This window comes from Struthio camelus, chromosome 1 (genome assembly GCF_040807025.1).
Source record: "Struthio camelus isolate bStrCam1 chromosome 1, bStrCam1.hap1, whole genome shotgun sequence".
In the NCBI taxonomy this organism is placed as follows: domain Eukaryota; kingdom Metazoa; phylum Chordata; class Aves; order Struthioniformes; family Struthionidae; genus Struthio; species Struthio camelus.
Window position 1 is genome coordinate 41,294,007 of NC_090942.1, and position 25,925 is coordinate 41,319,931.

Sequence of the window (25,925 nt, forward strand, 5' to 3'; positions counted from 1 at the left end):
TATTCAGCATTCTTCTTGCTAAAGGAATTCCAAAATACATTCATGAAGCTGAAAAAACATCAGACTGATCATAATTTATAAAATACTAGAACTAATAATAAAAACTTTCAACTCTCACAATTTGTTGACAAAAAAGCTCATGTTTTTCATTTTAAATGAAAAATTAATCCTACTTTTTGAAAATTAAAATTCTTAGTGGGAAAAGGAAAAACATTTAGAAAACCCTCTCATCACAACTAGCTACAAATCGTGTTATAATCTGAAACAGATGCTTCCAGACTATTCACCAGATAGTTATGCACACAAGGATATATACAACGGGATATGTAAACATACTGGTTTAGCAAAACAGGCTAAATTAATAAGAAATATTAGTAGTAAATAATTTAATCTGCTGTCAAATACTGGGTTATGTATTAAATTTGGTGATGGCTCAATTATTTCTCCACCTATATAAAATAAAAAAATATAGAGACCTATTCTTCACATAAGAGCACTTAAAATAATTAATCTTAATTAGCACCTTGTTTGGCATATGTTATAAATGATGTATGATGTTCCCAGTGGAAGCGAGTGCCAGCGGTCAGGACTGCTGATGAGGATAACGACGGGCTGCCTATTGACCTCTACTTATGATGAAACCCCCCAGGGACGCAAGAGGCTCCCACATCCTGACAGCAAAGACTAGATGACTAAACATCCAGCACAACCTCAGAGGTGCAATTTACAGGTCCGAATTTAGCTCATGTGCTACTGTATCTCAAGTTGCAACAACACCCTGCACCATAGATTTTTATGTAATAGAGGCCAGATATTTGCTTTCTTAGTACTGCTAATTATTATTAAATTCCAACCAAACATTAAGAAGCCTAACGGCCATTAACTCAGTGTTCCCTCAGTTTAAAAACTGTGCAGGGAAGTGTCATGATTTTTAAAACCCAGTTAAAAGAAAAGGCTGCATGTTTTACCTTTTCTATAGTAATTTCATAGAGCAAAGCATTAACACTGACAATTCAGCTGCCTGACACTAACCACTGTTGATTACCATCATCATCACTAATTACTTTCTATTTCACACTGTAATGGACACTTCCTCACCACCTAGAAACGCAGGTTCATCCTTCTGCTATTGGAACCTTAAAACTACAAATAACTACCTAGAGGCAAATAGATGGCTACCCTGTAACTTTTAAAAAGAGGCCTCATTTTGGTAGTCTCACACGGTCACTAAAGCCAGAGCCACTTTAGATCAGGTCGAATGCTTTACCCTAAAACTTAACGATCTGACAGACTGTGATGGTTGAATCCCTACTTTCCACAAATCTGCCATTCTGTCACATGTAAAGCGTGATTAGAAACAACGTGCTTGTTAGCCTTACAGATTTGTTAGCCTTACAGATTGCACAAACTCCGTATATCAGCAGGTTCAAGCAAAATCTGAGACTGTGTCACTTTTACATGGTTTAAACTTAACAGTAATACATGTAGAAAATATGTATGTTGAAACTGGGAGGGGACAGAAAAGGGATGCCTTCAGAAAAGATCATAGCATATGCAGCTGGAAGGGAGTTCAAGAGGTCTGTTAGTCTTTCCCTCTGCCTAACTCTGAAATCAGCTGTACCCAAACTATTTCTGACAGACGGCCATCTAAAACCTCAACTGATGAAAACTCAAGAGCTTCCCCAGGCAACGTATTCCAGTGAACAGTGACCTGATTTGACTGAATCTCCCTTTCAACAATTTGCTTCCTGTCCTATCCCCAGTGGACAAAGTATTACCTTCCTCCTTACAACAGCCTTTGAAAACTTTCCATATTTGAGAATATCATGTTTCTCCTTGGTCTTCTTTCCTGTATAATAAATAAATCAAATTCTTTTGTGCCTTCTGTATCTCTGATAGCTCTTCCATTTCTCCTTCCTGCTGTAATTGGTTCACATCCTTTCAGAAGTGTGGTACCCAAAAGAGACTGCATAGCATGAGCAAGACATAATACTATAACTACATTATTATCAGAGTCAAGTGAAATGGATTTAGAGATCATGTCCTCATTTATATATCCCAGGGCAAGGACTTGCATTTTTGCAACAACATGATGTTACTGATTTACTTGAGTGCGTGCTTTAATGTACTCCTGCAGCCTTTCCTATGGAACCGTTGCTTTGCCACGTATTTCCTACGTTGCATTTATGCATCTGATTAGAATTCTTGTCCCTACTGAGCACCATTCTCTTTACTTCACATCTTTCTCTACTATATTAAGATAATTTAAAATTCTGATCCTGTTCTTCACAGTATTTAAAGCTCCCAGTAGCATTTACACATTCCAAATAATTAATGAAAATATTGTGTAGTACCAGGATGAGGACAGATACTGCCTTCTATACCCTTTCAGTTTAACAGTCAGTGATACCTTGTGTTCTGTTGCCCTGAAGCAAAAAGTTTGGGTGAAAGTTAGTACTTACTTCTGAGTTACTCTGCTATCTTTGAGTGAGATGGCATGGAGAGATGGAGATGAGTAGGAGGTAGAAGTTACATAAAGGAACAATTTCTGTGAGAAAATAAATGCTTTCAAAATCCTAGGGAGACTTTATGAGCTTTAATAAGATCTTGTTATAAATGTAATTATTTATAAATATCTTTGATTTAAATGTCCTTTTCTTTTTAAGCTTGTAAGTGGGAAATTTATCTAGGTTACAGAAAATTAAATGTGTTTGAAGGCAAAATTCATGAATGCTGAGAATTGTCAAAGGATTGAGTAAACCCTTATATTTATGTACCACAGGAGAAAGATACAATTCAAAGAAGGAAAACATCTGAGATATAACCTAAGAAAAATGCAAAAATTTGCCTATGAAAGTCAGTGGTGGTAGAGCCTTATTCATGCCCTATGTGTCCTTGCAAAATTCACATTCAGAGCATTGCATGTACAACTAATGCCCAAAAGCTGGCTGCTGAAGTCACACAACATGAAAGTCAATGAAGTTGTTTAAAAGCAGGATCACTCCATGATGCACTTATTAGTCATTTCAGTTTAAAATCCATATTTTTAATATGTGAATACTGACTCTCTCTCCTTTTTCTCTCTCTCCCTCTCTCCCTAAAAATATATAATGACAGTTCATTGACAATATTGTGTTAATGTATTGTTTTTATTATCCCATAAAACTGAAGACCAGTAGGCTGAAGTGATTTCAGGGATCCTGGGACCTTAATGAAAAGGTTGAGAAGTCGTCAGTCAAGTCACTACAGAGTTATTTTGCAGAGTTAAGCTTCCATTATTTATTTCTTCAGCTTCCTTCTAGTTACATTTTTCTATTAGACTCAAAATGTAAAAAGACATGTATTTCTATTACTCATCAAGCTTCGTTTTCAAAGCATTACGAGAATGACCAATTGTTACCTTGTAGCTGAGCTTTTGACAGCTTTGTGAAAACACTTTTCATATAAGGAACATATGACTGTATCCTTCAGATTGAGAAAAGCACCAAGAACAGCAAAAAAAGGTAAAAAGCAAACTTACCATTAAGCAAGTTACTAGAATGACAAAGATGCTGAGAAATATGACAACTGCATAAAATCCTTCTTTGCTCCAGATTTTATCTGCTTCACGCTGGCCTTGCAAAACATTTTTCTTTATTAAGCAATAAAAAAGAAAGAAGGAAAGAAAAAAGTTACACAGTACTGTGTGCAGATTAAACAGCTCTTGTCAGGCATTAATCATCTTCCTTAGCTTTGTTACAGTTCACATTCCAAAATATATGACATTTATTTTGAATGCTGCCATTCCCACACCTACCTTAGCTAATAAGCATGCTGACTGCACCGTACATGTGTGACACCACACTATGAAAGATGATCTAAGATCTTCCTAGTTACTGCTGAAATGCTCTTCCTACACACCTAATGGACTGGTTTAAGGTAAGCAAACAAGACTCATGTTCTTTCTTGGAAACTACCTGGCTCATCAGGTAATAGGGCATTGCTCTTGCGTGGGCTGAGGAAACTGCTCACACTGTCTTTTTCTGTCTGCTGCTTATCTCCTGCCCCACCACCCACACACTAGCCTCTGAACTGTTTACATTTTATACAGACGTGAGAACAGGTGACTTGCCAGTTGCCTTCATGAGCCAAGAAGCCCTGGCATTGTAACCTTTAGAATATGTACACGCATATACATACATAGATAAGAAATTTGGATTTGCCAAAAGTAATCTCATTATTCATACATCTGTAATTCTGATTATACTTAATCTTGCTATCTTTGGTTTCCTGCTGATACTACATTTTTAAAAAGCTGCGAACACTAAAATTTGCAGAACTCCTGGGGAATATGAAATAATAGTAATTTTTAAAGTATTTATTTTTGGCTTTATTGCAGTGGGAGTACTTGGTTGGGCTATTAAATTACAAGAATTTCACTATGTTTCCAGATAGAAATATGGTAGTAGAAACAAAGTAGATGTACCCTCAGTCTAACTGCCATAAATTATTTAGAATAAAATGTGTATTCTTACAACAAATGGAATCTTTTGCTGTGGATTTCCAAGACAGAAATTCAATCTCAGTCTTTTTGCTTCTTTCTTTTTTAATTGTGTATATCTAAGTACAGTTCTCAGACTGGAAAAAACAACTTTCTTAAATTCCGGTTTCTACTGTAAATGTTCAAGGTCTCAGTGCTTCCCCTTCATAGGGAATTCCCTAACGGCTTAAATTAAACTTTCAGTTTAACCAGTGAGTTGTCTACCTAGCCGTCATCTCAAGACGGCTAACATGAATTACGAACGAGCCCTTTTTACTTCTCTGGGGAAGTTCCATATGTCACCCATTTTCTATAGAAGAACGAATCTCTCTGTTTAAAGGTAAGTAGCACTCACTGGACCTGCGATACTACAGGGACCCTCTAGTACTTAACATGGATGGTTCACGCTCAGGATTCTGCTTTGCCACTGATCAGCTTGTTCTTTTGAGCAGCCAATGTATCAAGCAAAATCCTTGTGTTCGTGAACACTCCAAACATAGAAAGTCCTGATAAAATTGAATTTGGGTGGTAAGGGCTGCTGAGGAGGAGGAGAGCATGGCTTGGGAAACAGAGAAAAAGCTGACAAAAACCCACTGCCTGCTGTATCCTAATGTAAGTTTTATGATCCTACTTTCATCACAGATTTGCTCCGTGCTTGCTTTACAAAGGGGCAATATAACACAGATTATATTCTGTGCAATTCACAGATCACACTGCCACAAAATGCAAATACACAGAAAAGTATTTGATAGCATGGTTAATTTATAGACTTACTTGCTAAAAAAAAAATACATATGTATAACCAGAAGTTGGCTGCTCTAGAACTGAAAGCATCTATAAATAAGAATAGTCTTTGGAAGTCATAGTACTAGGGACCAGAATGGAAATACTTCACCCCTTCTGCTAAACCACAGAAACACCCTGCAAAATTAGTGTGAATATTTGAGTGGGTAATCGCGCACAGTATTTCACAATCTGGGCCTAAATGCACTGTAAGTATCCACTGGTTGACCATAATTATAAGTGACAGTCCTCTGTGTAGTGAGCAACTTAAAAATCAGTTTTCAGTGATGGAAACGTTGCCTAATATTTCTGCAGAAATCGTTTCTAGACATATTCAAACAGTGCTGCCTGCAATGTGCTGTAGTTTTCTGTGCAATTATGCTACCTCAGCACAGTGAGGTTATTCTGGTGCGTTCACAGCACAGGATTCGGGTCCTAATACTGGCATAGAGCCCAAAATTGCAGCTGCTGTGCACTCAGGACTCTTGTTGAAGTCCATGGGAATCCCACAAGGAGAGCAGCAGCTGCAGCACCAGCCCATTAGCTATAAGTTAACTGTTTGACCTTGCGTAGGTTACCTGATGGCTCTCGGGTGTTTCAGATCTCTCAGGAGGAAATCTGGATAAAAAGCAAGAGTTGAAAGAGAATTGGCTGTGCTGATCTTCTGTAAGTGAGTAAATGATTTTTTGGGGTATTTTTGTACCTCCTCAGTGAAAGCACAAACACACTAGAAAGTAAATGAAGAGCTAACAGGATTTTTTGACACAATGGCTGAGAGACTTTTAATTAATTGCACTTCATTAGTGTCTCAAAACTTTACACGCAGTTATATGCTTTAGACATACAACTGAGTCTAAAAGAATTAATCTCTATGACATTCTTGTGTTCAGGATACGTTTTACTCTGATTTGTCTTTCTAAAAATCAAGTTCAATGAATATTAACCAATACTGTGGAAAAAATAAAAAGATGTATGCCTCTACTTTAACATGTCTGACACGCCATTTTGAAACACTGAAGCAGCACCTTTACCTAACCAAGGAAATCTCTCCCCTGATCTAACTGAACAGCGTTCAGGATAGCAAAATCATTGCTTAAACTGCTCTTTAATGATAGAAGAGGCTGTGACCTACAGTAGCTGAGTCACTTCATTTCCATGATAAGAAATTGCCATCTGAAATGTTAGTGCTACTAATTTAGAACTTTGTTCCTAGGTCTGAGAGAACTGATAAGAGGGATATCAGCTGCTATGCTCATTCAAAATTGGTAACGCCCTAGAAACGTAAGCTCACAGGACAGCCCAAATGATAAGAAAAAGCAAAAGAGAAAGAGAGAGCTTCTGCCCACGATGATGGGCCTGGAGCCTCCAGCATGGAAGTGTGTTCTCAATTGACTGATGTTACTCCGTATCTCTCTCACTCAGATGGGGGCCTTTTCCTGCCTGAGAATCAACTAAGACTTTCAGATAGTTTTGGAGGAGTGGGAATGCACCACAGCCATCAGAGAGCAGAAGGATAAACTAAAGCTGAGCTGCAAAAAAGCCACAGCTGATGAAGGCAGGAAGGAATATGGAAGAAGGGGGCTGGCAGGGGAGTTCCGGAAGTTGCGGCAATTTCAGGTCCCAGAACAAACTTGGCTACTGGGAGTAAGTAGCTCATCATGCTGTGCATCATCCCCCAGTGTTTGACTCCATTCCCTAAGGAGTCTGCACAATCAGATGAGTCATTTAGGCAGAATTAGCCAGGTTAATTTAAATAGTTTAAATTCAGTATTGTTTAAAAAGAGGGAGAATCAATATATTCTAAATAATCACATGCTATCGTCAACCATATTTAAGACAATCTACATAGATATCTGCTTTGCTCAAAACTAAACTGGAACAAATGTGTGCAGAAAAATGATTTTTTATAAACTTAGAAAAAAAAAAAGACATTAAAGATACACTCTGGGCCTTCTGGTCTTATTACACAAACCTAGTGGATTATTTTTACATGCAGGTAAAATGAGCAGCCAGCCTTGATAATAAAAAGAGAGACCTTGACCTGAAGCAGTCACTGTAAAACCTGAGACTGAAAGACGCTGCCAAGATATCAGGAGCTGCCAGGAAGGGTAAGTCTTCACTGGAAGAAAGGTGAGTTCTAAATTGGGTTAGTTAACCCCAATTAGTTTCTTAGGCTGAAATGATAATGAAAGCAAGTCAAGCTGTAGTTATGGGCACAGGTGAAAGCTTACAGGGAGCTGGGAACTGAACTTGTTCATTCTGAGTTATCCAAGTTCATACTTGGGTTATTTTTCTTTTCTGCTGTTTCAACTATGTTAGCTAAGACAGGCTAGGAAAGCTTGCCAAGTTAATTCATTTCCCCCTGTGGGTGAAAACATGTAGGAAAACTGGTGACTTCTCAGGTTTCTAGGACATTGAGGAATAGCCACTTACTGTCTCCCATGAGAAAGCCTCCTCACAGATTAACTATTTGATATTTAACTATTGCCAAAGTCACTTTCCAGTTTCACAACAATTCTTTCCATACCAGTATTCATCCTTAACGTGTCTGTGACTTCATGTTTTACTGAAAGTCGAGGGGCCTGCAGGCGAGCCAGGCTCCTCTTCATGAGCCCAGCCAGCTTACATGAGCTGTGAGCAGGTTCCTAAGCACTGTTGCTGTGCTCTGCTTTCACCCGTGCACACAAGGCCTCATCTGCCTTGTGTGATCACAGAAACACATCCTGGTTCTCTGCTTTGTTCCCAGTTGCCTCTTTCTAGGCTGTTGTAACTTCTAAGCTATTGGTTTTGATCACTAATCCTTACACTGACTTATGATTTCTGTAGGCTTTAAGTGAATGACTAGTTCCTTTGATTTTTTTCTCCAACAGATGTTAATATCACGCACTTCAAAGCCACACAGGAGAAGCCTTGTGTAAGGAGGGTGTAATTGTACGTTTTGGGATTGCATAATTTGGAATAAACTATCAGATGGAAAATTCTCCTTTGCATATCTCCCAACTAGCACTTAGCTTACTTCACAAAAGACAGTAACCCCTCATTTTACTTATTGTAACTTCAGTTATTTTCGTTATCCAAAACCACTTCAAGTCCACTTCTACTCTACTAAGCTCTGAAATCCAGTGGTATGTTCTTTTTTCTCTGAGCACAGTTTTAAGGCTTTAGGAAGTCAGGATACCGATACCATAATAAAATGGATTGCCTTGGTCACTGGATTTAGTCCTATATATGAACATGCAACAATTCAGTAGTTTTTTGTTTTAAGAACGTCTGCTCCAGGCACTGCCACACACCATGGATCAGAATATAACCCTGAATTCCACTTTAGACGCAAACTTTAGACCATAATAAAAGAGCAGATGCTACAACAACAACAGGCCATTGGAAGGGAAAGGGCATATGGAAGGCGCTACCATTGTCCTGGATCCCTGAAATGGCAGAGACTCCATTAAATTAAACTTCCACATCACCATCCATACACATCCCATTCTACAGCAGGTAGCAAAGAACTCTACAGCAAAGGCATATAGGAAATCTGCTCTTCCAACTACTGCGTAATAAAAAACTAGCATATGAATTTTGAGACAGGAAATTTAACTGGAAACAGAACAATCAGTGATTAACTCACCAGCAGATGCAAACTGGCAAATTATTACTGGAATGAATGGAAATGTATTTCCAGTCACCTACACCCACTGGGAGTTTTGTTGCTTATGATACCATGTGCTGAAACTTTAAGGAGAGAGCTTCAGTCTTCCACTCAGGTTTTCCAACATAACTGGTAAAGTTTCTTAGGATAGGGATAATTTCCCCCACCATTAACCCTCTACAACTGAGTGTCTAGCTTAAGCTAAACCCCATTAGAAAGAGTCAACCAACCAATCTCAGAAGAGGTATCTGAGAGATGGGATGAACTGCCCACTGAAGGTGTCTCTTTCTCTTTGTCTACTGTTGAGAGACACAATAGACTTTTAATTCTTAGGCAGCCAATATTGATATAGACAGAGAAAATATGAGATGAACTCCTAACACCTCTGTGTCAGCCACCCACCTAATAAAGATGAGGATAATACTTCCTTTCTGCACAGACAGATTGTTAGCATACGTACAGTACTGATTGTGAAGCATTCAGCCATTGTAGTGGAAGACTCTGCAGATCTATTAGTTCAGGAATTAATTAGAATTAATAGCATGAAATTAGTATATTACATGTCAAAGCTATGCCTTTCTGTAGCTGCATCTATATCTCTTTTCAAAGGTTTGCATCTTTATTTTCTTTGCCATTATTTGGTTGGCATGATTTGTTCTTTGGGCAAGTTGAGTGAAGAGTAAATAATTGTTAGCAAGTAAAGGTTATGTGTTGCTGGTTTTAGCTGCTATTTACTATGAAAGCTTACTAAAGCAAACAATTTATCAAGATCCAAAGGGAATACATATTAGTGTGAAGTTGCATAATTTTTGCAGAATCAGGATCTTAGCTGTATAAACTGTTAGCAATTGAAATAAAGACTTTATATTAAAATAATCTCTTGAGCAGTGTTAGAGGGAGGTGTAGTCTGCAAAACTTTTATTCAATGAGTTATCCTTTTCTAAATGATTCATTCTGGTTGTCTGTGCTTTTCCAGACAGAAAATTAAAATACTTAGGTGCTCCAGATTATTGAAATGTACCTAAAATAGACAAGATTTTGAGTTTAGCACTGTGTTTTTTCCCAGCATCTTTTCATAGTTTGATAATATTTCTCCATTCATCCATTATTCACATATGTTCTTATCCCACATCTACCTGAAGTTTTATTGGTAACTGAAGTATTTGGAACCGATAACTGCATTTATCACCGCCATCAAAATGATATGCTTCAGTAAAAAAGGAAATTCTAACCCAAAGGATGCTTAACCCAGGTTGCTGATGAGAGATATAAAGATTTCATTTGACATTTGGACTAAACTGCTTGGCTTCATTTTACACTAGAACTGCTAAAAACCTGAGGACCCTTTCATTTCCATAGGGCATGGAGAACTGTACTAAAGAGATCTTGTTTTTATATTGCACTTTTCATACTGAAGACATCTTCCAGATTTTTAAACAGAGTTAGAACACTTAAAATGAGCAAAGAACTTCCAATCAGTAGAAGTACAGGTGAACAGAGCAGCCAGTACTAACTCAGGAATGGCTTGAGCATAGGTTGTCATGTAAAAAACATGAATTCTTACCTGTAGGAGGAAATACAGCTTATCAGAACCTCTTTTTTTTTTTTTCCTCCACTTCTTTGGACAAATGAAAATTTCCTCTGTAAAATGGGAACTTCCATGGAAGATGCTGATTCTCAATTACATTTGAAATTATTCTGACTGCATACTGAGTTCTGAGGGACTTCATACGCAGCTAAGGGTTTCTAAGGTACCAAATAAAATGCAATGTAATTTGTCTAAATTTGCCACGTACATGAGCTCAGCGACTTCCTTCCTAAAGGCCTTTGCTTTTTTTTTTTTTTCCATCCACTTGCTGTGCCTAGGTCAAGCGATCAGTCCAGAATTAAATGTACATGTCACTGGCAGTGTCTGGAGCACTGTGGAGACAGCAGTTCAGTTTCTGCTTTGAAATAGATTTGCTTTCAAAAATGGAAGTGGTCATATGAATAACAGTTACACGTTTTACTTATGCCCTCTTTTTGGAGCAGGTAAACAAAACAAACATAATAATAAAAAAATTTTCAAATCTCTCACTTCTCTTGTGAACAGAAAAAAGCAAAGATAAAACGTATAAATTCAATTTTCCAAAATCATGTCAGACACAAGTTATCTAGGTAGCTAGACAGCAATGCTCCCTTGAACTCTGCATTGTATTTATCTCTACGCTCAAATTGTCATACCTGTCAGCCCACACAAAAAAGACCAAAAGTCCTTGGGCCTACATCCTTGCAGGCAACCAATGCACACTTAGGATCTAAACTCTGCTTTCAATGGTAGCTGAGCTACGTGAGGAGGACCTTGGTCTTAATGCTTAAATAGCCTAATGAAGCGTTATTAAAGTAATTTAACAGGATTAGTAGAACTGCCTTACAACAGTAACGCTGTCTTCTTAGCTTACACATTTCCCTCCGCGTTCTTGGGAATCTTAGTCTGAGGACTACCACATCTGAAAGAACTGCCTAATCTGTAACAAGCTACAGGTTAGAAAAGTAGTAACCTACCTCAGGGGAGACCTCTGTTATTCCAAATTGTGATAAACTCTGATGCAAAATGTTGATGTTAAGTGAACGCAGCACTTCTTCAGATGGGAGCGCATCAGAAATACCTGGCTTTCTGTTCACTGGGGACACAAACAGTTCCACACAGTTCTTCTTCCCCTAGAAAAATAAAATGCCACAGAATCACAGGATGGGTATGAAACTAGATAATCTGTGCTATCTATAAATAGCAACTGCATTTCCAGAAATGAAAGCAAGGAATAAATAAAAAGGCTGCAACCTGCTCTGTGAGGACAGTATAGCTATTCCCTGTTTCCTTAAATCCCAGTTGACTGCGAAAGAAAAAGCAAATACCATAGGTGTCCACATGTGCTTTGTCTTATTCACTGTTGCTAAGGTCCCCTCTTCCCAAGTCTAGTACCATTAACAAGACAGATCACGGCAACATGGTGAGCAGGGGCGGGGGGGGAAAGGGTGGGAGGATGGGATGATCCAGCAGGGATTTTAGCAGACAGTTCTTCTGAGCTGAGCTGAAGTGCAGCCCTGTTTTAGACACTTGTCCTTAAACAGGAATGCTTAGTATAATGCTAATTAGAAAGCATTGCTTTCTAATCCTCTATCAACATATAATAGACGCACACTACAACAAAGTATAATGTCCTTTTAGTCCACTGCAGACCAACTCCCTAAGCTGGCCCAATGAAATGAAAGCACTGGAAAAGTTTTGTTTACTTTTAGTGGGTAGGCTGTGATAAACTAGAACAGTATCTCTCTCTAGCAGAGAAACCAGACTTCACACTGTAATGCTCCAGACAGCGTTGATGTTCTCCTAGGGTGTGTGCACCTAGGTTAAGCTGGGGCGACCTGTCTGTGGCTGAGGCTGTGATGGAGAGTCTGGACTCTGGGCAGTGCCGCACGCAAGGAAGGCGCAGAGGTACCCACCTGCATTGCTCCCTGCTGACTCCACAGGCAAGAACCTCACTGACTGGTTATTTGCTACTTGTTCTTACAGATAGCAGAAATCAGTTCAGACTGGGATAATCCTGATTTCCTACTGTGCCCTCCCCCTTGCTTTCAATGTGCATCATCCTTTTCACTGAAGTGAAAGAAAGGACATGTTTTGCTATTTGTAAAATATACAGTTACAGCATTCAAAAACAGAGATGCATAGATAGGGACACTTTCAAATGTTTTTATCCTAAATCTACGTGTCCCACTGGCCCATTTGCTTGGCAGGACTGGTAAGGATACTGCCTACCAGTGGGACTGGGCATTTTTCAGTAGGACTTCTCAGATAGGAGAGTTATAAGAAAAACAGACCTACAGTCATGGAGTGTCAGTTGAAGGGCACAGACTTCTTGTCAGGCTGAAGAAGCTGATTTGAGGCTGCAGTCTCTGATGCGGGAAAGTGGCTGGTTCCAGGCACCGGTGGCAGACACAAGGCAAGGCTTGATGAGGATGTAGCATTCCCAGGGTTTTGTGCCTCCTCTGGTTAGGAGTTCCTCAGCCTATTAAAAGGCCTTTATTGGAGGAGGATTTACCAGAAAGGTTAAGGGGATACTGGAAATGCCCAGCTAACATTTCCTGGCACACTATGTGCTACATTACATGTAAGGGGCTAACAGGGCCCCAACTCTTTCTGTGCCCAACCACATCCTGGTTGCTGGGCTCCTGATCACTTCTGAGAGCTGCTGACTTGGGAGAGATTCAGCTCACCCCACTTTAGCCATCAAAGTTACCTCCAAAGTCTGTGGAGAGAGACTGGTATCTCCAGGAGGTGATTTAATCCATCTTAAGGTAATCAGGATCAACGCCCTCTCTTAGTGCCTCTTCTCCTCCTCCGAATATCTTCCTCTTTATTTCCTTTAGAGGGAGTCTAGATGAGTATCTTAGACTAGGCTGAAGTGAGATGAGATGAATTTTTATGTGCCTTGCTTGCATGTTAGCACTCTGTATGAGAGGAACTGTTTCATGTGGGAAGGATGGGAAGTGGGAATAAGATCTCCTGAGCTGTATTTTTAACTCTTGTAAATTTTGACTTGCTATATGCGACTTTTAGACCAAATGGAATAAACACATCCTATTGTCTTTTTCTTTGCTTCATTAGAAGACACAGTAACTCATAGCAGCCTTTTACAGAAGTTGAGAAGACTAATTAATTAATTAGGTGCAATATGGCATTATCCTTGGATCACAGATGAAAGGAGAAAGTGAAAAGCTATAGAGCCAGCAGGAAAACAAACAGTGGATTTCTTCTGCGTAATTACGTAACTTTGACAGAGCACAGTAGAAAAGGTACTAATTTACTTGGTAAGTTAAAACATGCATCCCAAATTCTGCAACGTTTCTCACGTAATTGTGCGTCTTTCAACCTTTCATTCTGGTTCATGCAGGAGACAAAGGAAATTCAGCGTCACTTGTCATGAATGTGTGACATCCCCAGTGAACATGAGAGGGGCTGCATTGCATTCCTACTGATCTTTTGTTCTGTACATCTTCTCACAGAGACATATTTGAAGGAGTTTTAAAATCCTTTTTGATGTATACAATCCTATCAAGCTATCAAGGTAGGAAGTACTTTTATGCTGAACCTGTCAGTTTTCTTCTCTCATGTTCAGCCCACATGTAGAATAAAATAAAATAACTCTTCCCTGTGCAACATGAATTGAACGCTACCAAAAAACATGATACTGTTTTTTTTTTGTTTCAAGGCAAAACTATCATAAAAAGGCAATAGTTTTCATACTATATGCTCTTAACAATACACAGAAAAACATACTGTGAAAATTGTTCTTAAAACTTCTTCCCTGCTGGAAGCAAATTTGTCATCATCCTTTGCTAACAAGATACCTTAGTCTACAATATCACTTCTTGAGCACAGGTTGTTACAACTGAATAGCAAAACATGAATATTAACATTCTGAGAGGACGTCTAATTTACTAATGGAAAGTCTGAGGACAAATTTTGAAGGTGCCTTAGAAAGGCAGTCACATGTATTTTTGAAGCAAGATGCAAGCTACTGATAAACAAAGTATGAATAAATGTCTCTTAATGGTTGTGATGTAAAACTGCACAGGAATGAAAACAACTGAATATATTCTAGGGATGGGCAAACTGCTTATGAACGAGGCATAGATTAGTAGATTTATCTGACTTACATCTTCTCTGCACTGTAACTAATAATGGTTTTCTTTCAAAAGAAATTTTAAATTATTGTTAATTGAGATCTATTTTTCTTTTTGTGGGGGGGAGAAAGTATTTTTCTGTCTTTTTCTTTTTTGCACTTTTCCATAATGGCAGGAAAATTAATTTAAGAGGATCAAAAATAACCAGGTCATTTTTGTTATACAAAGCTCTTTGGTACTTACAATGAGCCTGTTGATGTGAACTTGCTGAGGTAACAGTCCCAATGCTGCAGCCACTCCTTGGCGAAATAGCCGAAGCAATGTGATATTCAGCTTGTTTACATCCATTTGCAGTGTCTGAAAAACAAAACCAGTCCAAATGAGCTCCTTGCTCAACACATTCGGTTCTCAAGATGACTGACCTCTATGACTCTCGCCAAATTTTTTTTTCCCAGAATGATAATCTGTGCAATCTACTTGCATTGGCAATAAAGAACAAGTCCAAAGGAAAATTTAACCATCTTAAATGCTGCTTGTTAGCAGTACTACCTTTTCTTAACCTCATTCTGGATAGATTCCAGAAGATTTTGGATAAATTCCTCAGAAAAGTTACAGTGTTCAAGATAACACAGTTATTATATTAAAAATGAAATTCAAGCATTAAACACCAATTCATCTTTAAAGAATGGGACATTGGATTTGCACAAGGAAGATTTCCTTTCAATGTTTTCTTAGTGTTACTCCCTGTAGGTGATGAATGGGTCAAACGTAGTGAAATTATATATTTTTTATTTTTATTGGGGTTTCTAAGATCAAAGAAGAAACATTATGGATACATTCCATGTTCTTGAAATTCCTAAAGCTTCCTTATTTCAGTCAGAGAAGGCTGTTAACTCTCACCAGAGGCCACCATATCTCTGAACCTTTTTATTTTTCCATATCAGAATCATAGTAAAATTTAAATATTTCTTAGACTTCAAATTCTTCCTGTGAAGTTGATGGAATTTCACCCTGGAAAGAATTTAGGTTCCAATCTGCTTCCAAGAAGACCCAGATATATCTCTGCGCATGAAGCCTGGTGGACACTACTTCCACATAGCACCTTAGGTGCCCTTTCTTTGCTTCCATATCCCCTTTGTGGACAATATGTAGTGGAGAATGGAGGGAAGAGGAGTATATGAAATGGTCCTAGTCCTCCTGGCAGGGGACTGACTTAGGAACCTAGTAAGTTCTGACTGTACCTATTGACTTGAGCTGAAAAAGGTTTTTTACTTCAGAGTTTAAGCTTTCTATTTAAAGCCCTACTGTAAGCCAGCTTGCTGCTCTGTGGAACCAAGCAAGGATCTTTCCTTCCTGAGCAGAGCCACGTAAAGAGAATTAAATATCAGTGGGTCAGACATCACATTGTGAACATGGCTATGGTCTAGAAAGAAATGTAATTTTTTTTCTCAAAGCAAAACATTACACATTTTGACTCAGGTATTCTTTATTTATAAGCAGCAAATATTATGATGCAAAACCATGTAATATTTGCTTTCATCTTCTACTGTCAATTTGATCTTTTCACCAACACTGAATGTTTTTCTTTTTTTTTCTTTTTCCCCCTTGTTTTATACTAATGATTGTCAGGTCTTGATGCATCAACTAAGGTCTGCTCCTAGCATACAGTTGAGCTTTAATTCATCTGAAAGTATTATAGGATTCTTCAATTTAAATCACCCTTTTTACCCTTGAATTTTCAAAATGTAAAATCTTCCCCTGCTTCCTCCTTCAGCAACCCCTTTGAATTAGGCAGACATCTTGAGTGATCAAAAAACTGTTCCAGCTTCATCACCGAAAAAGAAATGTCTTGAGAGTGAAGACAGACACATCTCATAGATCCGAGCACCATTCCTTCCGTGCCCTGGACTGGCTTGTTCATGCTTCTTCAGTGTACCTGAGAGATCCAGCAGATGAGCCTTGGTTTGGAGCTGTGAAGCTGCCACTATACTGAAAGCTGACAGCATGGTCTGAACATCATATGTAAAGAAGAAAGGGAGGTGTTGCTGAAACAGGAAGGCTGTCGTGAGGGTCCCTAGTTATCTATCAGGCTGGCATAAAGAGTGAGAAAACACTTGTCCAAATCAATGACCTTGAGTTATGGGGATATTGATAACTGTTGTAACTCAAAAAAAAAAAAAGACTAAAAATAAAATCACAATACATTCATTTAAATGTACTTGAGCCAGGGATCAGATCACATTAATAGGTTTTTAAATAGTATCTTAAAAGCTCACTGATAATGACACAGAAGGGAAAAAAATTAGACAGCTGGTTACATTCTGTTTCACCTGAGAGTCTAAGAATATCCACCTTCAGATGAAACAGAAGATCTTAAATGGGCTATCAGGAGGTAATGCTCACATTAAAAATTCTTATAGATTTAGTATGCTAGAAATGCGGTTCATCTAATCCAGGGGCAATAAAATGTGGTGAAACTCCATTATCTTCAGGAGAGTCAAATTTCCTTCTTGCAGGTCTGAATTTGATCCAGCATGTCCTATAACAATAGTTATAAAAGTTCGTATCTATATGAAACAGCTACATCTATACTGTACTTAATGTTTCTGAGGAAAGCCTGAGACCACAGTGCTCTGTCAGTTTGGATTCAACTTGCTTAGAAAGCCTATCTGGCCTTACAGCAAGAGATGTCAGGACCCTTTCAGAAAGCATCCCAGCACAACTAATTTCCTGAGGTCAGCCACATGGTGACTTTGTACAGAGATGATCACTGCAGGTTGCAGAGTGCTGAAGCTTGCCCACACATTGTGTAGGTGCTCTTTGGACAATACGGATACAAAGCGCAGTGAATATCTGGGTAATGCACTGAGAGCCTGCTAGCTGGAGGATCCCAGAGCTGTCTCCATGGTTAGGAGCACAAGACTCTAAACCTCACCTGAGGGCCCCTCCTATGCAGCAATATAGACTTTTTGTGACTACTCACCCAAAAAAGTGAGAAGTAGCTGGGGAAGAAACAGATCATCATTTTTTTAGAAAAACCTTGCCTTGCCATCCCTTGAAAGAATTTGCCTCTCAATTGCTACTGTTAGTGTGGAGCTTATTTCCTTGGCAATTATAGTAAAAATTAAGTAAAATAGATCTGTTTTTTTCTACATCAGGCAGCACAGGAGAGTGTGTTTGTCTGTTCCTGTTCCTGTTAAACAGAAACTTAGCAATCCATGATCTGCCACTTTAGGAATGGGATTTCTAATTTGATCAGTGAAGGATAATTTATAGAGATGCCCGATCGATGGGACCCCTTGCAAACCTGTCTTAGAGTGAGCAGCACATCACAAACATGCTCTGTGCCTTCTATTACCCCCCTGTGTGCAATGGAATTGTAAAAACATAGAGGGAGAGTGGATCAGACTGGAGACATATTAAGTTCAGTATCCTGTGGCCAACTCTGGATGCTTATGGAAAAAAGTAGGAACCGAGCAAGTTTCTTCCCAGAAGGTCCAGACTAATTTATGCCTATCCAGCCTAAAAAGGCCATGGGTTTCCTCAATCCCATGAACATTATTATACAATAATTTATGCTGACACTATAAAGATCTGGGATGAAGGCAGCACTTTGGGCGCTAGACTCTCAGCTCTGGCTTGTGTAGTCCTGAAGGTGACTAGAGTTTTGTCAGACCTTCGGGTATGGAACAAAGCAGCCTTTCTGCAAATTCCTAGCAACCATAATTTATGCTGATGAAATTTAGTTAGAGAAAGAAGTGAAAAAAGAAAAAGAAAGAAGGAAGATTAGAGGAAAAAAACTCTTAACTATTCTTATCAATAGAATACTATTAAAATATTAATATTAAATATTACTCTGCTATTCTGATGGCATGTCTAGGTACTGTGTCAACTGTAGTCCATAAACATTAGACATTAGGATAGAAAGATGATAATGGATGAATTACAAAGGCAACAATGCATGTACACTATACAGATAATACAAACTGTCATTAAGAGAATCACTCCTAGAATGTAAACCCATTTGACTATTTAAAATCACACAAACAGAATCACTGTATGTGTAACTCCACTTACAATAAAACGTGAGAATAAACTCTGTATTGTAAATACATAAGATTAAATAAAAAGAAAAAAAAACATTAGCATAGATAAGTTATTTCTTACTGTATTACTCTTGTTGCTCCTTTTGCTTTGGAAAAGAGAGGGCTGAAGCATCCCGTGTTAGACAGCACTAATTATTTACCCTTTGCTGATGTGCAGTGTTTATCATGTATTGTAACCTGCTCCCCAAGGAGTTTACAATTTAGAATCTGCTACCTCTGCTGGCAATAGTGACTTGTTGAGCCTAGAGGCAAACACACCGGAGGACTCATTTCCCTGAGCAATTACTGATATGGATATTGCAACTGTAGCGACAGTTTCTAGGGTTATCTGATCCAAGCAAAACAGGTAGTTGGAGGGGAAGGAGTTTTTTGCTTGTAGTGGAACACATGGGAAGATGGAGTTCCAGAAAAGAAAATATAGCACAAGAAAAACACTATTTAAGGGCCTTCATGACTAAGATCCTACAGGGGCTTTGGGATAAAGATTTTCATGTGAAAGAAAAAAAAAAAAGCCGTGAAAAGGACCAATTTATAACCCAGTTTCTGGAATAATATTTTTCTCTACTATTATGATTTTACCATGCCGAGTTTGTTTCTCAAGCAGAATTCAGACAAGCCTCTCTCTCATATCTTTTATCTTCTCACCAGCTATGCCCTTTCTGCAATGGGGCTCAAATACACCGCTCCTTTTCCATATGTTGGTTCCTCCCCTCTAAACTCCACTTGACCCCACAACCACAGGTGTTTTCTCAAACCTCCAGCTAACTTGAATATTCAGGAAGAAAAAGAATCAGGATGAAGACAGTGAAAATATAAGTTTTCACAACACTTTTATGGAAAAAAATTTTAAAAAGTCAGTAAAGCTTCCTAGGAATTTTACAAACTTTCACAGCCATTTGGTAGCAAGTTCTGTTTCGGACTAAAATCAAACAAACATAATACTAAAAAACTGCAATAAAAAGGACCCTCCCCCCGGAACTGCACAGGCCAAACAAAAAAGAAAGCTCCTAAAAGAGCTGGCTTATCTGCCTGTGCTCAACTTATTGATTTTTTAAACAAAGTCACCAACAATGCTACTAAATGTTGGCTAATCGAACGCAAAGTCTGAACGATGGCAAGGGGACACAGGAAAGAAGCGTAAACTAAAACCCTCATGCCCTTATACCGGGGCCATGATGCTCATTTGAATCAGGGGTAGGGGTGCCAAAGCGCCCCCTCTAGTAACTCAGTGGTTCTTTTGATTGGGTGGTTTGTATGCGGAAGAGGGGACGAGTGCCGCACAGAAAGGCTGGGGATGGCTGAACAGTCAGGAATACCTACCTGGATTTTAACACAGCGCAACCAGCTGTGTCTTCCCCACAGTTTTGTTCGGCGTGATACTCAGGGGCGTAACTCCCTGCAGACGGGTGCTCGTTTGTGCCTGCGGGGTTGGGGGGGAAATCCCTTCTCCACACTGACAACATAGGCCCCCTCACTCCCCCGCTGCCAGCACCCGAGCCATGGGGTTAAACTGCTTATCCCCAGACTGCAGGGCCCTCCACCTCAGCACCCCACTTCCGACTGCTCTGCTCGCTCCGTGGAAACGGCATATGCAGTCAATTAGTGCCACCTTTTCTCTTCTCGTTACCCTCATCAGGCAGCCTCAGCCCTACACCACGGAAGGACATATTGATCAAGACTCAAGTGCTGGAGCTGTAGTTGTGTAGTTTTTGTATAGGACTATAAGTAATCTGGCCACAAATTATAAAAACATTTCAGTTTTGTCTTTTCTTCCCCGAAACGCATTAGATTTGCCTTCCTGTTGCTGTTCACTGCTGTGAGCTCACAGCCGCACCGCCTGTCAGGTTCACCCCTTTGGCTGGCTCAGGTGGCCTAGTACACATTCACAGAACATTTTGGCTTTTATAATATTCGGTGTATCATGTGTCACAGCGAGGATTAGTGTCTCATGTAGACCGCGAATCGCATGGGAGCCTGTGTGTCCTCAGCTTCTGACGGAGGCCAACGTTATGCAACTCCAACAAAGCGCTTTGCCGAGACGAGCCTCTGAGGGCACTTGTCCCGAAACCAAGCCAGTGTCCGAGGTGGCCTTCCCTGCTCTCCAGTGTTTCCCTCTACCTCTGCAATGGTATTTTCTCCAGGAGGAGACACCAGGCCGTTTTATGAAGTCCATATTAAATTTTTAAATATGGCTGCAAATTAAGATAAAATAGTTGAGAATTAGTTTTATTTTGCTTCTGATTTGTGTACATTCTGCTGAGTATAAAATCAATTCTTTTGGTGATTAATTAAAGGAGTTTCATAGTTCTGTGTACCAGCAGTTGCCTGCAGCAACCTACTCAAACTTTCATACATTATATTATTTCTACTAGAGCACAATTTGACTAGAGATATAAATCTTGGACATTTAAATACTTCCAAGGTCAAGGAGTAATTGCTGAAAAACTGTGAGGGAAAGTCTTGGCTCTTCTACAAAACTGTAGTGAAAATCACCTGAAATAGTAGAAAAATTACAGGTATATGCTTGAGTTTACAAGAACCTGTGAAAAGTGCTGAGAAATGCTCTACAGATCTCTCTCCCTTCCATTGCCAACATAACTGAGTCTTGACCTGTAACATGCTTGTGTTTAAATCACGCATTTTCTCATGAGGAGACAGAGACATTGCAGAATATGCAAGTATGCCAAACAGTTCCAAAATTTATATGAAGTAAGTCAGCAAAAATTTAGGCGTACTTGTATGAAGAGTACTTGGGTGATGAGAAAAAAACCTCTAAATTGGTTCCACATAAATTTAAGAAAAAGCTGTAGGAATGGAATACTTTGATTTCTTCAGTCCTGACTATTCCCATGAAGATTAGCATATTTGGATACTGCATTTCAAGATGTGACATTGTACAACTTCACTCACAATTTTGCTAGAGAAAAGACGCAAGTTAGGGAAAAGCTCTGTTTAAAGTAAGCATAACATTTCTTGGATTTATGCATTTGTTAGATATCATTCAAGAAAAAATTTCATTCAAAGAATTTTTCATGAAAGTATATACATTTTAAATATTTATGCATATTATGAGCTCTCTCTGAAAGAAATCAAAGAAAGAAGTAATACTAATGGAAATGGATGGTTAATCTAATTAGTTAACACAACTCTATGGTTCCCTCTCAATGTCTTTCAAGGGCAGCTTCATTAAAACTAAACTGAAAAAATCAAAACTTACAAAGGGAAGTAATCTTTCACACAATTTAATTAATCCATAGACCTTTTTGCCACAGGAAATTGCTGAGGCCAAAAACTGAACAAGTGGCAGAAAAAGGACTAGATGTTTAGAGGGATATCGGAAGTCACTGATGTCTTTGAAAACTGTACAGAAGAGATACTACAAGCTTTGTTATATAGTCGAAGCCAAACCTGTAACTATCAGAAACCAAGGTAAACCATGATGCAATAAAAGGGTAAGTAAGTTCTTCAGCCTGCTATCAAGGTTGGAGTGCTGGCCATATTACTGAACTAGACACTGGCTTTGCTATAATTCCTGTTCGCATGCGTAGTATCAATTAAGGACTTTTCTGAAGACTACTGCATCACAGAGGACAAAGACGCGGTACCAGCTGTTGAAGTGAGGGCAGTGTACTCCACAGGCTTCCACAGTCCAGGCTGGCAAAGTTGTTCTGAATGGTGGGTGGGAGGGTGATATGACTGAACTGCTTTGTCTCAGCTACATGAGAGGTTTACAGTTCCTCTCACAGTAAGAAGAACTAATTTCTCAAATAAGAGTGACTGGTTTGGAGATGATTTGACCACTTCTGTAGGAAGCACCAAAGTAAGAGTGAGAAAAGCTCCATCTGCAATGTCTGGCTTTTGTCCAAGATTCCTTCACTGAGATTTTACATGCACTTATGCAGTGAGTCAGTCAGCTATTGAAAGACTCTATGACCTTCATGGAAGATTAAAGCATAGGAGAATGCATTCGGCCTATTAAGGACAAGGTTTGTTAATGCTACTCTTCAGGAGGCACACTTCGATTTCTATCACTCCTATGCTCTGCATAAATCTCTGGGCTTGCAGTCTCCCAGCAAGGATAAGAAGGCCAGCTATTTCAGCGTCATACGATACCATTATGTCACAAAGTAATGTGAATTTACTGATCAGATCTTACGTGAAGGCACAGAGTAGTCTTCTATCTTCTGAAAGGAATCTCAGAAAGTAGATTATTTAATTCTCCTAATTTCTCCTGATTCATGTGGGCCATTCCTGTACCACGAGCTGATGTAGTTAGCAGCATGACAGACTGAGAGTATAGGCTAGACTGCCCTCAAGATGCTCACTGCACTCATTTTTCCTTTTCCTTTACCTCATTTCTGTGGTATTTTTAATCAATTGCATTATATATCTGGAGGCCAGAGGGTAATTATGGAGTCACACACAGCAAGTGTACTAATAGGTTGTATAAGATTTCTATCCCATAGCCCTGACTTGGTAAGGGAATAGCCTTACCCAGAGCCCAGTGAAGTTAATAGGACTTTTTCTAAGTCAGTGGGTTGCAGAATCACATATCCTAAGTGCTCAGTGGGCTGCACGTTTCTCGTTTCTGAAGGGGTATACAAGAGTGGAGGGAAAAGTTGTCTACAGTCCACAGGACACAAGTCTAAAGTAGCCTTGTCGTTAAATAAAACCAGTCCCAGAAGCTCTCTGTACTGTGGAAGCCCTTAGGAATGAGGTGCAGGAGGCTGCACTGATTCTGGTGGACTTCATGTCTGATGTCTGAGTGCTTCGAGACAAAGGAAACTTCTTGCTTCACCATGTGGTGGAACTTGCATACCTAGTGACAAAAGGATCTAGTTTTCTCCTGAGTGTCAAAGTGTATTATTCCTTTTTAAAAATAGGCTACAACGATACTACATCTATTTTAAACAGTCCTAAACTGGAACCGTTTGCAATAATTGCACATTGATTACTGGCAGAAATGACAGGCCTAAATTTTACTGTTCCTCTAGCCTTAGCAAGTCTATCTCAGTCGATCTGCTTCAGTGGTACATTTATAAAATGAGGACAATAGTACTTGATTGCCTCACAGGAGCCCTGTGAAAGGAAGGATTTTATAAATTGTGGTAAGAAGACAGGGTACAGACATATAGGATGGAACTTTTCAACTTCTTTCAGATCTCTTTAAAATTGCCCCTAAAAATTAATTCTTGCCTTTGTTTCATCTGGTGCTGCATTTCTTCAAGAACTGCAATTTATTTCATTACAAATTATTTCAGGTTTCTTAAACTAACAGTTGAAGTACATTCCAAAGCTCTGAAAGTTTTCTTGACTCTTTCCTTCCTCCATCCCCTACCCTCCTCCCTTCCATTTACCTTGAGATTATGTCAGAAAGCTGAAAAGGACAAGATGATGGAAAACTGCAAGGGAATACACAGAGAGATGGAAACTTGAGGAGATCAGGAAGAGCTCAGTTGGTTTGTTCTTTGAGAAGTATGTTATAATGAGCTCCATAAAATTGTCCTAACTCTCCTCATTCATTATATTTTTTTAAATCCTTCCATTACAAAAGAAATGCATGGTGCTATCTTGTCCATTATAACTTTTGAGCACAGCATGATTGTACCAGTCACATCCTATTTCATCATCCCAAAGACAGCTGCAGTCCTTAGAGCAAACAGACCCTTCTGAGCCCCGTCAGCACAGTGCTTTATAATACATTTGTTTTTTCTGTCCAATTATTAAATCTCTAGGTAGAGCCTGCCTAAAGCTCAAAATGCCAGAGGACCAGTATTGTTTCTCCTTGCTCCTTTTGTTAAACTCTCATTCCAGCTAGTTTTACATGTTTCAAAGAATTCTCAGATACTGAAGATTAAGTTCCTGCTACGGCTTTGTAAAATGGTCCTCAGTACATCAAAATGCCTTCCAGAAAAATGTCAGACTACCAAAAAAAAAACCCAAACTTTCTTTTTATCTCCAGAATTTTATAATTAGTTTGTGGTAGAATGACTTTTTTGAACCTTACATACTAATGAAGAACAAAACGAGAAACCTAAGTCAATACAGCAACTTCCAACTCTTTCAAGAATTGATGCGACCACAAAACTCCCACTGACTTACTCTCCTTAGTAACCTTTCACTTTGCCTAGAAAGTCAAAGACTTCAGTACTGCCTACCTTCCAGCTTCCTCATGCATTTTTACTGATAGTATCAGATGAGCAAAATCTGCCTGAACATTCACAGTGGGATTGTCGTAGAGAGGCAAACACTCTCCTTTTTTTTTAGATAATCACAGTCCTCTGCTGTCCTGAGCATATAAAGAATAAAATTAGAAATCCATCAGAAAAAAGTTATTCCTAAACTACATTTGGCTCAACTGGAAGCAAGATGTTTACAGAAAAGCCTGTTCTTGTGTGATTCCCAAATGTGTGTCCCAAGACAATCATCTAGATTATTTGTCCACCAGTGCCAAGATTTTCAAAGTTAGAGGTGACTCTTTTGGCTCAGCTTTTGGAAGACCAGGATCTGTTCTCAGAAAACAATTATCTAACAACAAGGCCTCTTTAGCGTGACAAAATTGTTTTAGGTCTTGATCTGCTTTCAACCTCTTAGCCCACTGATGTTTGTTTATCTATACTGTCATCACCGTAACCATTTGTTATTGGAATAAAACTTATATGGCTGACTTTTCCCTACCAACTATAGCATTCCAAATCCATATTTTGACTACGGACAATATAGGGCACCTTAGTCATTTCTGACTTATGTTTCTGTAACTATTATGTACTTGAAGCAAATTCGAGCAAAATCAAACAAAACCCTTAAGCACCTGATATTTTTCTTAGACAAAACTTGCATTACTTTAGATTGTATATCGTCATGGATACACGTGAATGGCTATGCATCCTTGTCTCAAACTTTTAACAAAATCATTAATGATTGTATGTGAACCCTTTAGGCTCAGAAATTAGAAGGCAAATGAAAAGATAATCTCATGATTCTGGCAACTGCCTCAGAATCTTTAAACTCTTGAAGCTGCTAATACCAAATCCGTCGTGTTCCACAGGGTATGAGGTACAAATTCCCTTTCTCCTGAGCAGCTGGACAGGCAAAGGATTTTCCTCTTCTGTGTAGTGCTGAAAGTATACATTAAAGGAAAACGCTAACATCAAATTTTCAAAGATTTAAGGAGAGTTTTAACTTAAAGTTTCTTGTTAAT

At 38.9% G+C, this 25,925-nt stretch overlaps 1 protein-coding gene across 2 annotated transcripts in view; it reads right to left on the reverse strand.

Moving 5' to 3' along the window:
• PTPRR (protein tyrosine phosphatase receptor type R) overlaps positions 1-25,925 on the reverse strand; it is a 162,820-nt gene that overhangs the window by 64,938 nt on the left and 71,957 nt on the right. The window contains exons 3-5 of one of the 2 annotated variants that reach the window (XM_068935621.1): positions 14,862-14,975; positions 11,496-11,651; positions 3,521-3,631 (exon numbers count right to left, since the gene is read on the reverse strand). In XM_068935621.1, coding sequence (XP_068791722.1) covers positions 3,521-3,631; positions 11,496-11,651; positions 14,862-14,975 — 381 coding nt within the window. The remainder of the gene's footprint in view (positions 1-3,520; positions 3,632-11,495; positions 11,652-14,861; positions 14,976-25,925) is intronic. The other variant, XM_068935629.1, reaches the window with a different exon arrangement.